Consider the following 16845-nt stretch of genomic DNA (forward strand, 5'->3'; position numbering starts at 1 on the left):
ATAATACTGTATAATATTCAAACATATTTCATTTTAATATCTTACAATCCACATATTTATTGAAAATATAAATTTTTTTATTTTTATAATTATAAATTGATTTAGGTCACACACATATGACTCTTAGTTGTTGGATTACATAAAATGAGTTAAATAATTTGATATAATATTTTTGTTTGTGAAATCCTTTTATATAAATTAGAATCTACATTTTATTACACATTAAATATATTTTTCAAATAATGTTACATTCAAGGATTAAAATGTTGTCAAATATAAAAGCTTTCAATATTTCGCCATTTTTTCCAACCCCAAAATTCGCTCCAAAATTTTGGAGTTAGGGATTCGAACCCCAAATAAAAGTTTAAATATTCACCCATCCACCGTCAAGATAACTTAACATTTGTTGTATAGTATGATACCTATTAAATATAAAGACTTATAAATAAAAAAAATGAAAAATTTACATATGTATTGAAAAGAAATATTTTAATAAATAATTAATAATTATTTTATAATTAAATGAAAATATTCCAACATGAAAATAATCATAATAATTTTCTTTACAAATCTTTTTTCTATATCATTAATATATTAATTAAATATTAAAAAAATTATATGTAATCATAATTTATTTTGTATTATTAAATACAATTGAATCAAATGAATCTTAATTTAATATTAAATATATTTTTTTCATTCAATTTAAAATTTGAATTCAATTTTTTTAAAAATTATATTTTTATATTTATATTATTAATTATATTATATTAAATATATATTATATTTATAAAATAATATATATATAATATTAATTAATTTAATAGGATTAAAAAGGACTAAAAATTTTAAATTTATTAAATATTAGATTAAAAATATTAATAAAATATTTATATCTTTTTATTAATAATATATAATATATTTTTTGCTGCCCCAAAATTTTGGAGTTGGGGGGATTCGAACCCCCAACCAAAAAGTTCAAATGCTCACCCACCCACCATCAAGCTAACTTAGTTTTGGATGTAAAAAAATGACACCTATTAAATCTAAAGACTTATAAACGAAAAAATGAAAATTTTCTTTATGTATTAAAAAAAATTATTTTAATAAATAATTAAATAAAAATATTCCAACATGAAAATAATCATAATAATTTTCTTCACAAATCTTTTTTTTCTATATCATTAATATATTAATTAAATGTTAAAAAATTTATATATAATCATCATTTTATTTTGTATTATTAAATATAATTGAATCAAATGAATCTTAATTTAATAGGATTAAAAAGGACTAAAAATTATTAAATATTAAATTAAAATATATATATATATATATAATATTTTATTAATAATATATAATATAGTTTTCTTGCCAATTTGGAGTTGAAGGATTCAAACCCCCAACCAAATTGTTCATTTATTCACCCACCGACCAACAGGCCTATCTTAACTTTTGGTATAAAATATGACACATATTAAATCTAAAGATTTATAAACAAAAAAATGAAAAAATTATGTATGAATTAAAAAGAATTACTTTAATAAATAATTAAATAAAAATATTCCAACATGAAAATAATTATAATAATTTTCTTCACAAATCTTTTTTTCTATATCATTAATATATTAATTAAAAGTTAAAAAATTATATATAATTATTATTTATTTTCTATTATTAAATATAATTGAATCAAATGAATCTCAATTTAATATTAAATGTATTTTTTTAATTCAATTTGAAATTTGAATTCAATTTTTTTATATTACATATTTTTATATTTATATTATATTAAATTTATATTATATGTATAAAATATATAATATTGATTAATTAATTTAATAGGATTAAAAAGGACTAAAAATTAAAAAATGATTAAATATTAAATTTAAAATATTAATAAATTGGTTTTTTAGATTAATATTTTATATGCATATTTTATTAACAATATATAATATATTTTTCGCCATATGATGTCCCAAAATTTGGGTTCGAACCCCAACCAAAAAGTTGAAATATTTATCCACCCACCATCAAGCTAACTTAACCTTTGTTATATGATATTACACCTATTATATATAAAGACTTATAAAATGAATCTTAATTTAATATTAAATATTTTAAAACTAAACATAATATAATCAAATGTAATAATATAAAAAAAAAAAAAAAAGGAATTCTAGCACAAATGTTTGGGTTTTAAATGTCTAGCTAGTCATATATAAGGTGAAAGATAAAAATCATTTATTACTAATATTATGTAACTCTTCTATCGTAATATTCATTATTGATCCACTTTAAGAAAGTTTAATAAAAAATGGTTATACTTATATTTAAAATTAATAAACTATTTTTATATACTATTTCAAATTGATAATTTTACTTATTTTAATATTCTTATATAAAGATTCAACTTGGTCGTTTCAATTCTAACCTTAGTTACTTTCTTATAAAGCATAGCATATATTCCATGTATTCTCTACCTATACTTTCCTCCACACTAACACTTGTAATCATGAAATTTTTTTTCCTTCTCCTGATCCTTCCTAAGACTCGATACCCTCCTTTATTAGTATAAATTATTATTCTTTATCATTATTATTAATTAAAATTATATTATTTAATAATTTTATTGTGTAAAAAACAATAAGGTATTTAAAATCAAGAATAAATTTGTAAAACTATTAATAAAAGATAAAGATGTTACATACAAATGACAAATATATTTGTAGACCTCAAAATTTGTCTTAATTTTATTTTGTATTGATCATGAGCCCAATTTTATACTTAATTTTCAATTTTAAGACTTTTAATTGTTTTGGCCCACTCTTCCCTTTAAATCTGTCAAATTTATACTTAGTTTTCAATTTTTAGATTTTTGATTGTTTTGACCCACTCATCCCTTTAAATTATTATTATTATTATTATTATTATTATTTTTAAACCTTAAAATTTATCTTAATTTTATTTTGTATTGATTTTGAACCCATTTTTTTATCTTTGTATTTCAAATTTAAATATATTTGATTTTTTTTTGTCCGCTCATCCCTTTTAATTTATTTTTTGTTATTATTATTATTAGTTATTTTATTCATTTTTATATTTTATTATTATTTTCTTTTTCTCATTTTTCTTTATCTTATTATTTTTTCTCCCCCAAAACCCTAACTTCCCGCCGCCCCCCTTTCCTCTCTCTTTTTCCCTCCCTTCTTTTTTCCTTTTCCCTCCCATTCTTCTTTCTTGCGCCCCCCGAAAAAAAAAACCCTACTCTCTCAACCGGCAGCGGCGGCGTACTTGAACGATGGTGCAGAGGAGATGCTGGATAGGGCTCTGGTGGTATCAGAGCGGCAGACGGGGGCCTCGATGATGGAGCAATTGGTGCCGGAGATTACGACTCATGCGCTGAGTTACTTGGATTATCCGAGTCTGTGCCGGCTTTCGATGACCAATTCGTTAATGTGGAAGGCTGCGAATGATGATAATGCATGGAAAGCGCTCTATCACAAGGTGATTTCTTTGTTCTTTGCCATGCATGTTTGTATTTAGAACTTATTTATGTTTGTTTCTGTTGAATTTCGAGTTTCTTGTAGTGTTATTCAACTAATTTATTTGCAATTATCTCACTCCAAGATTTGAAGCGCTTGTAATCTTGATTCTTTTTTCTTTGGTTGTTGAGAAACTGAGGAAAAAGAATGCATATACCTTCTTTTTTTGCTTTGATAGGCTGTGGAAAAGGAAATTTTGAATCTTGGATTTTTAATATTTGGAGCTTGAAGAGACAAAATCCTCTGTAAAACTAGGCTAATTCAACAATTTGGTTTGGTTGAACCATTATACAAAAGCAACTTCTTATATCCATTTACTTAATTTATTATAAGAAGGAATTTTTTTTAGCAAAATAATTTTGGAGATTTAGTTTGCATTCCAGGATTCTTTGGGAAAGGTTCATTTTGTCAATTGTCATGTATGTCAGTGTAATATAGGACTTATTGATATGTTTCTATGGTCTTATGGGTTGGATTATTGTAAGGCAAATTGGGGCTGTGTTTGCACTTTTAGATTTAAGATCAGTGTTTGTAGAGGGGGAAGAGAGAGTATGTGTAGTTTGGGATAGATTGGTGATGTAGGGAGGAGCATTTTAAAATTTCCTCAATTTAGTTCCCAATTCTGCTTATAAAATGCTCTTTTCCTCCAATATTTCACCCATTTTCTAGTTTATAGTCTTAAACCTGTTGCTTTAGTAGGTATGTGATTAATTGGGAAATAATTGTGGATTTGGATATTGGTCTTAGTATTGTTATTATTATTTCAGTTGGGCTTTAATATATGCATTGGTTTGGGCCTTGGATATTTAACTTATTGATTAATTTTGGGTATTATTAATGTTAAATTTGCATTTATTTGATTTGAATATTGTGTAAATTTTGGGTTGTTTTGATAATTGTATTTAGACTTTGGGTTAATTTGGAAATTGGGTATATTTGGTTAATTTAAATATTGTGTGTGAATTTTGGGGTTAATTTGAATGTTGATTTGAATATTGTGTTAAAGTTTTTGGTTAATTTGAATATTGTGTGTAAAGGGGTTGGATTTAGATGATTTTGGGATTTTATTTTGAATGATTTAATTTTAAGTTAACATGTTTTTAATTTGTATTGATTAATTATTGTGTATTGAATTTGTATTTTAATTTGAAATATTAAATTTGGCCTAATTATTTTCATTTTTTAGATTTGGGCTTTGAATAATTGTATGGACTTTTGGGCTTGGACATTTTTATTGAATATTGGGTTGAGATATTTATATTGGATGTTGGGCTTGGATATTGTTATTATTATTTGATTTGGACTTTGGGCATTTATATTGGATAGTGGGTTTGGGTATTGTTATTATTATTTGATTTGGGCTTGAACATTTGTATTGTATATTGGGCTTGTTGGGTTTGGATATTTATATTGGTTATTTGGGCTTGGAACTCATTACTATTTAATGTGGGCTTTGGATATTGGGCTTGAACATTCATATTAGATATTGGGCTTGGGTTATTATTATAGCTTTTGGACTTTGGACATTTGCATTATGCCTTAGGCATTTAATAAAAATAGGATGAGAGTTAGACACTTAAATTTTATTTGAATGTATTCATGGAACTTTCATTTATTCAATTAATTGTATCTCACACAATTTGACTTTCCTTGTTTGTAGAAAAAGAGTTGGAATTACAAAGGCAAACTAATGCTAGAAAGTGCTCAAGCCTTCATAGAGGTTGAAATATGAATATAACTGTAAGACCCGAGATTTGGATATATCAAGAGTCAGAGTTCATGAACCTTGATTACCACATCCTTATCAAGATCTAGATGGATTGCATCAAATAAACTTCGGGAGTTGATGTATATTTTAGTTTTTTTACTTGTGTTTTTTTAATTTTATAAAATTTTGCACATGTAAATATTTTTAGTTTGTTATTTATCTTTTTGTTTTGGAACTTATCATATTTTTCAAATATGGATTGTAATGTTTGGTACCTTTATTTGTATATGTGGATATAACAAATATTATTTTGTATTGGTGGCAATATTACCAATTATGTATTAATTTGACCTATCTTATCACATAATTTAATTATTAAATCAGGTGTTATAATTTTATATAACTTAAGCAATATAATATTAATTGAATAAGATATGATTTAATTTATATATATATAACCTTAACCATTGGTAACAAAATAAGGTTTTGTAACAAAATCTATTTAGTAACAAAAATATCAATTTTGTTGTTTCTTTTTTACCAATTGGCGACAACTTAATTTTCACTGAGTATATTTAGCAACAAAAGTTTAAATATTTAGCAACAAAGTTTTTTATCATAAAAAATTATTAGACACAAAAATTTTTTTGTCTCTGTATAATTTTGGAGGCGAAATATTTAATTCGTTGCTAAAACTTTTCGCGACGAGGAATTGGCGACGTCCATGAAACGAAAGAATTTTCATTGCAAAATCTATTTGGCGACAATATTATTATCTTCTGCGACAAAATTTATTGTCACTAATAATCAATTTTATTGTAGTGATTTATTGCTAACAAAATTCATTGGTAGGCCATTGTTTGAAATTGACACATGCATAATGGACTATATGATTTATGACAGTGTGGTGGCCAATATCAACAAAGCTGCGCACAATGTTTATTTCTTATAGCACTTGGATGATGGTTAAACATGGGAAAATACAAGTTTGAATCACAAGTTCAAAATCAATTAAGCTAAATGTTCTATTATATAGGTTGTGTTCAGGGCATTGGGCTCATTAGTGGAAGTTAAGATTCAAAACACCACTCTATAGTTCTTAATTGGTTGTTAAATGCTTTGATCAACTTTCTCCCAGTGTTTGATTTTTCTATAGCATTGAATATCATAGTCAGCATTAAATTATGAGGATGAATGGGTACATCAACTCAACTTGCCCACAATGTTTGATTTTTCTATAGCATTAACTATTATAGTTAGTATTGAAGTATGAGGGTGACTAGGTACATCAACTTGTCCACAATGTTTGATTTTTCTATATATAATGTTCTGTAGCTAGTCAAGCACGACGAGCTATCTAATTACTAGACATACCCACATGCTTGTGAAAAGAGGAGGTTCTTGCAAGTTGTTATCCTATTTAATAGGTGAAGGATTAGAATTACTGAAAATAATTGTCTTAAGTATGTGTGTATGTATATTTTTATTATATTAAATACATCTTTTAGACATTGTTACTAAATATTGGATTAAAATAGGAACTTCCTAAGTAATTAAAATGACTACTCTTGAACTTGAATTCCTTTCTTTCCCATTTTAGCAAAAAAAAAAAAAAAAACTCCCTCTTATAGATGATAATTATTACAAATTGTTAAATTGTTGGAAGATGCATGTTTTAGGGTTTTTCTTTGATATTTTGTTGCTACTAAATAGATTGAACAATTTAATAGTCTTTTATGCTCTCCACCTAAGACAATTATATGTTATTTAATGGGGATTTAGGGTGGAAATTTCATTTCAAAGCATGATGGAAGGTTTTTGTATTTTTTTTTCAAAGAACTGACATTACTAAAGTTGATCTCAAAAGCAAATCCAAAAATTTTTTAAAATCAAATATGAAATTTAAAGGGGGAAAAATAACAAAGAAAAAAAAAACTCATATTTGGTAAAAGTATATAATATAACCGTTACTTATGAATTTATGAACCTCCAAGCTAGTTAAATAGGTTTTATCTTATCTATACACCTTTCTCCACAGACTATTAGGTATCAATCAATTATGTTAGTAGCATGTTGCCATCTCTACTTCAAGTCATATTTATGTTTGGACATCTATAGATAGACCTTCTACCAATGCAAAGCAAGTGGAGTAGCAAAATTTCTTAGTCATTGTATGACAAATCTTATCATTTTTTTTCAACTCTAATTATGACTATGAATGACATCTGACACTCAGCCTCTCAAAACTTGACTAGTTCCTGTGGGGCCAATGAGGAAAGAAATTGATTCATGCACCATTTTACATAAGGGACTGCAACTTGGAACCATGAGAGACCATTTTTTTTTTTGTTTGTAATTATATATCTTTCTTGATGCATCCACCTTCAAACTTTCAAATAATTCTCTTTTTGTGAGTTTCAATTGGAATTTTGTCTTTGTGGAATTTGCTACTACATTCCTAGTGAAACCTAAGTTGGTATCTCCTACATTGTCCAATTTGAAAGAGGATGTCTTTATTGACTAACCTAAGGCTCTCCAAAATCTGATTTTGATTTTATTTATTTCTTCATGAATCATATGATTAGTTCTTCTTATGAAATTTCTCTTAAGAATAAGGAAACTAGTAACTCTCTAAAGCACCTCATTTCTTAATAAGAAAATTATTGGTAAAAAGGGAAATTGATGTTGTAAGCCTCAATTTCTCAAATGAGATTTGTTTAATTTATCTTAAAGCTAAATAAAATTTAATTTGACTTTGGTTTAAATAGAACTTTATTTTATTATATTTTAAGACTTTAAGTTTAAAGATAAGAATGACCTTAAAACAAAAAACGAGCCTAAATAGAAGCATATTATATAAAGATCACATTAATCATGAACCATTGATTAAAACATTAGCTAACTACATATTAAAAAAGAATAGCATAAAAGAAAATGATTTTTTTCTTCACTATAATTATGAGATGATTGTGAAATTTACATGTAATTACGTGAATAATAGCATAACTTGTTCTTGGTAGGTGAAAAATCAACTTTCTCCCAGTGTTTGATTTTTCTATAGCATTGAATATCATAGTCAGCATTAAATTATGAGGGTGAATGGGTACATCAACTCAACTTGCCCACAATGTTTGATTTTTCTATAGCATTAACTATTATAGTTAGCATTGAAGTATGAGGGTGACTAGGTGCATCAACTTGTCCACAATGTTTGATTTTTCTATATATAATGTTCTGTAGCTAGTCAAGCACGAGGAGCTATCTAATTACTAGACATACCCCCATGCTTATGAAAGGAGGAGGTCTTGCAAGTTGTTATCCTATTTAATAGGTGAAGGACTAGAATTACTGAAAATAATTGTCTTAAGTATGTGTGTGTGTCTTTTTTTATTATATTAAATACATGTTTTAGATATTGTTACTAAATATTGGATTAAAACAGGAATTTCCTAAGTAATTAAAATGACTTCTCTTGAAATAGAATTCCATTCTTTCCCATTTTAGCTAAAAAAAAAAAAAAAAAACTCTCTCTTATAGACGATAATTACTACAAATTGTCAAATTGTTGGAAGATACATGTTTTAGGGTTTTGCTTTGATATTTTGTTGCTACTAAATAGATTGAACCAATTTAATAGTCTTTTACGCTCTCCACCTAAGACAATTATATGTTATTTAATAGGGATTTAGGGTGGAAATTTCATTTCAAAGCATGATGGAAGGTTTTTGTATTTTTTTTTCAAAGAACTGACATAACTAAAGTTGATCTCAAAAGAAAATCTAGAAATTTATTAAAATCAAATCTGAAATTTAAAGGAGGAAAAAAAATAACAAAGAAAAAAAAAACTCATATTTGGTAAAAGTATATAATATAACCGTTACTTATGAATTTATGAACCTCCAAGCTAGTTTAATAGGTTCTATCTTATCTATACACCTTTCTCCATAGATTATTAAGTATCAATCAATTCTGTTAGTAGCATGTTACCATCTCTACTTCAAGTCATATTTATGTCTGGACATCTATGGATAGACCTTCTACCAATGCAAAGCAAGTGGAGTAGCAAAATTTCTTAGTTTGTATGATGAATCTTATCATCTTTTTTCAACTCTAATTATGACAATGAATGACATCTAACACTTAGTCTCTTAAAACTTGACTAGTTCCTATGGGGCCAAAGAGGAAAGAAATTGATTCATGCATCATTTTACATAAGGGACTACAACTTGGAACCATGAGAGATCATTTTTTTTTTTGTTTGTAATTATATATCTTTCTTGATGCATCTACCTTCAAACTTTCAAATAATTCTCTTTTTGTGAGTTTCAATTGGAAATTTGTCTTTGTGGAATTTGCTACTACATTCCTAGTGAAACCTAAGTTGGTATCTCCTACAGTGTCCAATTTGAAAGAGGATGCCTTTATTGACTAACCTAAGGCTCTCCAAAATCTGATTTTGATTTTATTTTTTTCTTCATGAATCATATGATTAGTTCTTCTTATGAAATTTCTCTTAAGAATAAGGAAACTAGTAACTCTCTAAAGCACCTCATTTCTTAATAAGAAAATTATTGGTAAAAAGGGAAATTGATGTTGTAAGCCTCAATTTCTCAAATGAGATTTGTTTAATTTATCTTAAAGCTAAATAAAATTTAATTTGACTTTGGTTTAATAGAACTTTATTTTATTATATTTTAAGACTTTAAGTTTAAAGATAAGAATGACCTTAAAACAAAAAACGAGCCTAAATAGAAGCATATTATATAAAGATCACATTAATCATGAACCATTGATTAAAACATTAGCTAACTACATATTAAAAAAGAATAACATAAAAGAAAATGATTTTTTTCTTCACTATAATTATGAAATGATTGTGAAATTTACATGTGATTAGGTGAATAATAGCATAACTTGTTCTTGGCAGGTGAAAAATCAACTTTCTCCCAGTGTTTGATTTTTTTATAGCATTGAATATCATAGCCAGCATTAAATTATGAGGGTGAATGGGTACATCAACTCAACTTGCCCACAATGTTTGATTTTTCTATAGCATTAACTATTATAGTTACTATTGAAGTATGAGGGTGACTAGGTACATCAACTTGTCCACAATGTTTGATTTTTCTATATATAATGTTCTGTAGCTAGTCAAGCATGACGAGCTATCTAATTACTAGACATACCCACATGCTTGTGAAAAGAGGAGGTCCTTGCAAGTTGTTATCCTATTTAATAGGTGAAGGATTAGAATTACTGAAAATAATTGTCTTAAGTATGTGTGTGTGTATTTTTTTATTATATTAAATACATGTTTTAGATATTGTTACTAAATATTGGATTAAAATAGGAATTTCCTAAGTAATTAAAATGACTACTCTTGAACTTGAATTCCCTTCTTTCCCATTTTAACAAAAAAAAAAAAAAAACTCCCTCTTATAGACGATAATTATTACAAATTGTTAAATTGTTGGAAGATGCATGTTTTAAGGTTTTGATTTAATGTTTTGTTGCTACTAAATAGATTGAACCAATTTAATAGTCTTTTATGCTCTCCACCTAAGACAATTATATGTTATTTAATGGGGATTTAGGGTGGAAATTTCATTTCAAAGCATGATGGAAGGTTTTTGTATTTTTTTTTTCAAAGAACTGACATAACTAAAGTTGATCTCAAAAGCAAATCCAAAAATTTTTTAAAATCAAATCTGAAATTTAAAGGGGGAAAAATAACAAAGAAAAAAAAACTCATATTTGGTAAAAGTATATAATATAACCGTTACTTATGAATTTATGAACCTCCAAGCTAGTTTAATAGGTTTTATCTTATCTATACACCTTTCTCCACAGAATATTAGGTATCAATCAATTCTGTTAGTAGCATGTTGCCATCTCTACTTCAAGTCATATTTATGTCTGGACATCTATAGATAGACCTTCTACCAATGCAAAGCAAGTGGAGTAGCAAAATTTCTTAGTCATTGTATGACAAATCTTATCATCTTTTTTCAACTCTAATTATGACTATGAATGACATCTAACACTCAGCCTCTCAAAACTTGACTAGTTCCTGTGGGGCCAATGAGGAAAGAAATTGATTGTAATTATATATCTTTCTTGATGCATCCACCTTCAAACTTTCAAATAATTCTCTTTTTGTGAGTTTCAATTGGAATTTTGTCTTTGTGGAATTTGCTACTACATTCCTAGTGAAACCTAAGTTGGTATCTCCTACATTGTCTAATTTGAAAGAGGATGACTTTATTGACTAACCTAAGGCTCTCCAAAATCTGATTTTGATTTTATTTATTTCTTCATGAATCATATGATTAGTTCTTCTTATGAAATTTCTCTTAAGAATAAGGAAACTAGTAACTCTCTAAAGCACCTCATTTCTTAATAAGAAAATTATTGGTAAAAAGGGAAATTGATGTTGTAAGCCTCAATTTCTCAAATGAGATTTGTTTAATTTATCTTAAAGCTAAATAAAATTTAATTTGACTTTGGTTTAAATAGAACTTTATTTTATTATATTTTAAGACTTTAAGTTTAAAGATAAGAATGACCTTAAAACAAAAAACGAGCCTAAATAGAAGCATATTATATAAAGATCACATTAATCATGAACCATTGATTAAAACATTAGCTAACTACATATTAAAAAAGAATAACATAAAAGAAAATGATTTTTTTCTTCACTATAATTATGAGATGATTGTGAAATTTACATGTAATTAGGTGAATAATAGCATAACTTGTTCTTGGTAGGTGAAACATTAATGATTGTTTTGCATAGGTTATCAGTTTTAAAATTTCATTGAAATTGTTTACTTGGAAAGAGGGTGGTACCACAACTAAACATAACAAAACTATTTATTTAGAAGGGCGGAAGGAAAAACTTTATGGAGAGAAAACCAATCTATAAAAACAATCAATCGAGAGATCAGGATTTAGATTTTGCTTTAATTACTATCTTAACTAGTTAGAGGTTTGAGTGAAAGTTACCACTTATAATCACAAACAAATGATGTATTATATTTTCAACCACGTTGATTGTGAAATAGGATATATGATAACCATAAAATTATGAAAATTTTTATTTTACCAAAATATATTTTCTATTGTAAATTATTGAAAAAGTGGTGTATATATAATTAAAATAACAAGTAATTTTCTATTGTAAATTAGATTATAGAAAAAAAATTAAACAAAAATTGAAATTTGTAAGTTTTTGCTTATATATTTTTATTATAAATATTTTTCTACTAAAAAATAAAGTTTATAGTAGAAAGTCAAATATTATATGATAATTATTCTTACGATAATTTAAAAACCGAAATGTAAATTCATGATTGAAAGTGATATTTTGCCATAAATAATTTTGAGGTAAAAAGTGGAGTTCATGGCACAATGTTATATACTATGCAAAAATTATTCTCACCATGTTTTTTACAATAAAAAGTAACTTCTTAGCGATATGTAATATTTTCAAAAGAATTTTGGGAAGTATCTTTTAGGAAGGTATCAACAAAGACACATTAAACATTGCGGGGCAGTTAATGTATGTAACAAGAGTATAAACAAAGGTAGAAAAGTTTGATTAATTCCTTCGGTAATTTCTTATTTCACATAGCAAGTAGGCATTGAAAAATTTTCCACAAAATTTATGAGGGAGGAATAATGTCCAAAATGTGTCAATCAAATAGACTAAACACTATGTATATATATATATATACACACAAACACACACATATATATTGTTTTCCATAAGAAAATGGGTGCCATTATTTTTAAAAGAATCATTGAGAAGGACCTTTTGGGAAGGTGTCAATATAGAAACATTAAAAATTGTGGGATAGTTGATGTATCTTACAAGGATTGAAAGGATGGTGGAAAAGCTTGACTGATGGTTAGATGGTTTCTATTTTCCATGGAAAAACTGGCTTTGAAATTTCCCCACAAAATTTATGAGGGACAAATAATGTCCAAAATCTGCTAATCAAATGGACTAAACATGGTGGAGATAACCAATATATATATATAATCATTTTCAAAAGGATTATTAAGAAAGACCCAACAAATTCTAGGATACCAACAAATTCTTAACTAAATTCGTATAGATCAAGCTTGACTAATTCTATAATGGTTCTTCTTTTCCATGAAAAGTGGGAGTTATTGTTTTAAAAACAATTAATGGGAAGGCCATAAAAAATATCAAACATATAGAGGACAATTTTGAAGTATAGTTAAGGAACAAAGAGATTTACTAATTTATTTCATAATCAACCCCAACAATAGGCTCATGGGTCAAGCCTAGTGGTAAGCCACAACTTCGGCCAGTCCATATCCATACACGACTTAGGCCGAGTTAGGATCATGGACTAGTTTTTGGGCTTGTCTCCCTAGAAGGCATTTTGGAACCCAAGGAAATAGCCTGGAATATTGTTTATGAACTCATTTATAAGCCATGAAAAGTTAATGTACTAACTTTAAATGCAGATAATGTTTAAATTTTTGGAAATAATAGTACCATATTATTTTTATCCAAAGATAGACTACTTTAGCATCTAATAGTAACAAATTATTATTGAAACTCACTTTATTTGATGGTTGTTTTCTAACTATTTCTAATCCTTGGAATATTCCACAGGCTATCTAGCATCTAACAACTACCAACTTAATATTTTACCGAAACATGAATGGTTTAGTAATTCCATGGCCTAGAAACTTGCAAAAGCCCACTCTTCAATGGCCATATAATTGATCAAAGCTTTGTGTGTAGTAATTATTTTATTTTATTTTATATTTTCCATAGAACGACATAGGCCAATTTCTACCTATAGTGATACTCTATGTAACATGTTAACATTTCTACTTGATCAAGAAGCAACAAGACCATGACTTCTTAATTATCATGCTTTTTGCTTGACTGACTACATAGCATGGTGGGCTATAAAAGCACTGTATGGAATTATCACTCACTATAGCCTGGTTGATCATCCCATCGAATCGTGGACCCTATTTCAACATTGATTGAAATCAAATGAACCACACAGAAAAATGTAAATTATCTTAAGGAAATGCTATACTATAAATGATTAAAATCCTTGAGGCTTGTACAACCTATTGCCAATACAATCTTAGTGAAGAGCCTACCATTTTTTAATCATTTTAATAAATAAAAAAATTCGTCAAAGTCACCATCACAGTGAATGGATACATTATGAATATTTCCAAAAGCACATAATCAAAATATTCAATATCTTGAAGTTGTAAACAAAGAATTCCCCTAGTAATAGAAAATGGGAAATTTTTCATAGGCTCTTTAAAAGCAAAAATGTTAACATCAACATTTCTTCATATTCCCGGGAAAATAGTGTTGTTTATTGTTTCTCTATTCCTTAAAAAAACATTAAAACATTTTTTTACTAGGTTTTCATCTATAAAACCTCTTCATGTGTATAGATAATGATCACAACAAATATAAAATAAAATACATAAATTATACTTTAGGTGACCATATGAGACTAGGGATAAGTGACTCCATGTCACCTTAAGTTTTTACACTTACAGACGTATATGCTTGGCTCTTCTTCATGTTATGATTTGTTCAACTTGTTCCTTGGTTGAGTTTCATCTCAAAGCAAGATTAATATAGCTCCAATCTGAATTGGACTCTTTGTATCTCTACATATAAAAAAATAAACAAAAAACAAGATCATAAACAAAAAACAAAAGAAGGAATTTTTCCCTCTACATGAGTATTATAGTAAATTTTGATTAACCAGCAACAAATATGTGGCATCATACATTTTTTGTAATTCCAATGACTGATTTTGTTTCCATATGGTCAATCATATACATGTGAACTCATTTCAATTCACATTTTTGTGTGGTTCAATGTTCATACATATGGCCCACTATTAATTTATAGTGATGGAATCTATACATATATGTCTTTTGAAATGAAGACCCTCTTGTAGCATCATACATCTTTGGTAATTCCAATGACTATTTTTATTTCCATATGGTCAATCATATACATGTGAACTCATTGCAATTCACATTTTTGTGTGGCTCAATGTTCTTACATATGGGCCACTATTAATTTATAGTGATGGAATCTATACATATATGTTTTTTGAAATGAAAACCCCCTTGTAGCATCATACATCTTTGGTAATTCCCATGATTGTTTTTGTTTCCATATGGTCAATCATATACATGTGAACTCTACAATTCACATTTTTGTGTGGTTCGATGTTCTTACATATGGGCCAGTATTAATTTATGGTGATGGAATCTATACATATATGACTTTTGAAAAGAAGACCCCCTAGTCAATCTTGGCATTATATTAAGGTTTGTCCTTGCATTTGGAGTATTTGATTCCTTTGCCTTTGGATATGTGCAATGAGATAGATGGGAAAGGGTGAAAACTTCTTAATGGTGGATTTTTTTTATAGAAAAGTAGATGAACTAGATATGATAAATGGAAGGTGAGAACTTCCTAATGGTGGATTTTTCATGGAAAAGTAGATGAGCCAGATGTGATAGATGGAAGAAGGTGAGAATTTCCTAATGGTGGATTTTTTGTTTGAAAGTAGATGAGCTAGATGGAAGACGATGAGAAGCAAGTCAGTTTCATTTTGTCTTACTTCACTTTTCAACATTGGCATCCCTTATGGTCTACCGAGCACGCCGTACAATAAATTAACTTGACCCCAAAAATCCATGGTTGAGAAATTCACACCTTTCCTGTATCACATCAAGCTCATTACACATTTGTAAGGAGATGACAAATTTTCATTTAAAAAGATAAAATTTTGGTTTCAAAAAGAAAAAAGAAAGTATATTTATATCATTATATAAATTAAACTATTACACATACACATGTAGATTTCATTAATATTTTATCCTAGTCTAGACCATCAATTAAATATGACCTTAGTTATGTATGTATATATATATATATATATTAATATTTCGATTTTATTTAAGTTTTAAGTCCACCAGGTCATTTGCACAAGGAAGATGATTACATATAGTGTACTTGGGACGCGTGTACTATTCCCATCCCAGGGTGAATGATCATAATTGTACCTCACCAGCCTGAGAAGGCAGAGGGGTCGACAAAGCTAGCTCATGCAGACAAAACGGTCAGCCATTGTGGGCCATCCGACCTAACGACAAACTTGATGATGAAACGAACCTGAACTCACTCATGCCACGTTTCCACATTTCATTGGGTTGACTTGTAAAAGCCTCAAAAAGTTTGGTCTATTTTAAGGGGGGCACCTCAGCCAATTAATACTCAATTCTGAGCTCGGACCCCATCACTTGCAGCTATGGCAGAGGTCTCTGTGCCCCTAATCTCTTTACTCCCTTCACACCCATTTGATTTTTTCATCTGAATTTCACATTTTCTCGCTGGTTTATATATATCAGCCATATATATCATTCTGGAGCTTCATCAATATAATCTGTAAAGTTTAGATTTCCACAAAGTCCTCTCTTTTTAAGCGTGCTTAAGCTGTTCTGGAGCTTGAGTGCAACACTTCAGGTGCCTTTTTAGTTGATCATAACACTTGA

General features: G+C 27.6%; 1 protein-coding gene across 1 annotated transcript; it reads left to right on the forward strand.

Moving 5' to 3' along the window:
* The first annotated feature begins 3295 nt into the window (after positions 1-3295).
* On the forward strand, positions 3296-5379 carry LOC117933618 (F-box protein SKIP8-like). Its single transcript, XM_034855071.1, has 2 exons — positions 3296-3507; positions 5206-5379. Exons 1-2 carry the CDS (start codon positions 3316-3318, stop codon positions 5275-5277), a joined length of 264 nt encoding a protein of 87 aa, XP_034710962.1. The 5' UTR covers positions 3296-3315; the 3' UTR covers positions 5278-5379.
* The last annotated feature ends 11466 nt before the right edge of the window (positions 5380-16845 follow it).

Source organism: Vitis riparia, chromosome 16 (assembly GCF_004353265.1).
Source record: "Vitis riparia cultivar Riparia Gloire de Montpellier isolate 1030 chromosome 16, EGFV_Vit.rip_1.0, whole genome shotgun sequence".
Taxonomy (NCBI): Eukaryota; Viridiplantae; Streptophyta; class Magnoliopsida; order Vitales; family Vitaceae; genus Vitis; species Vitis riparia.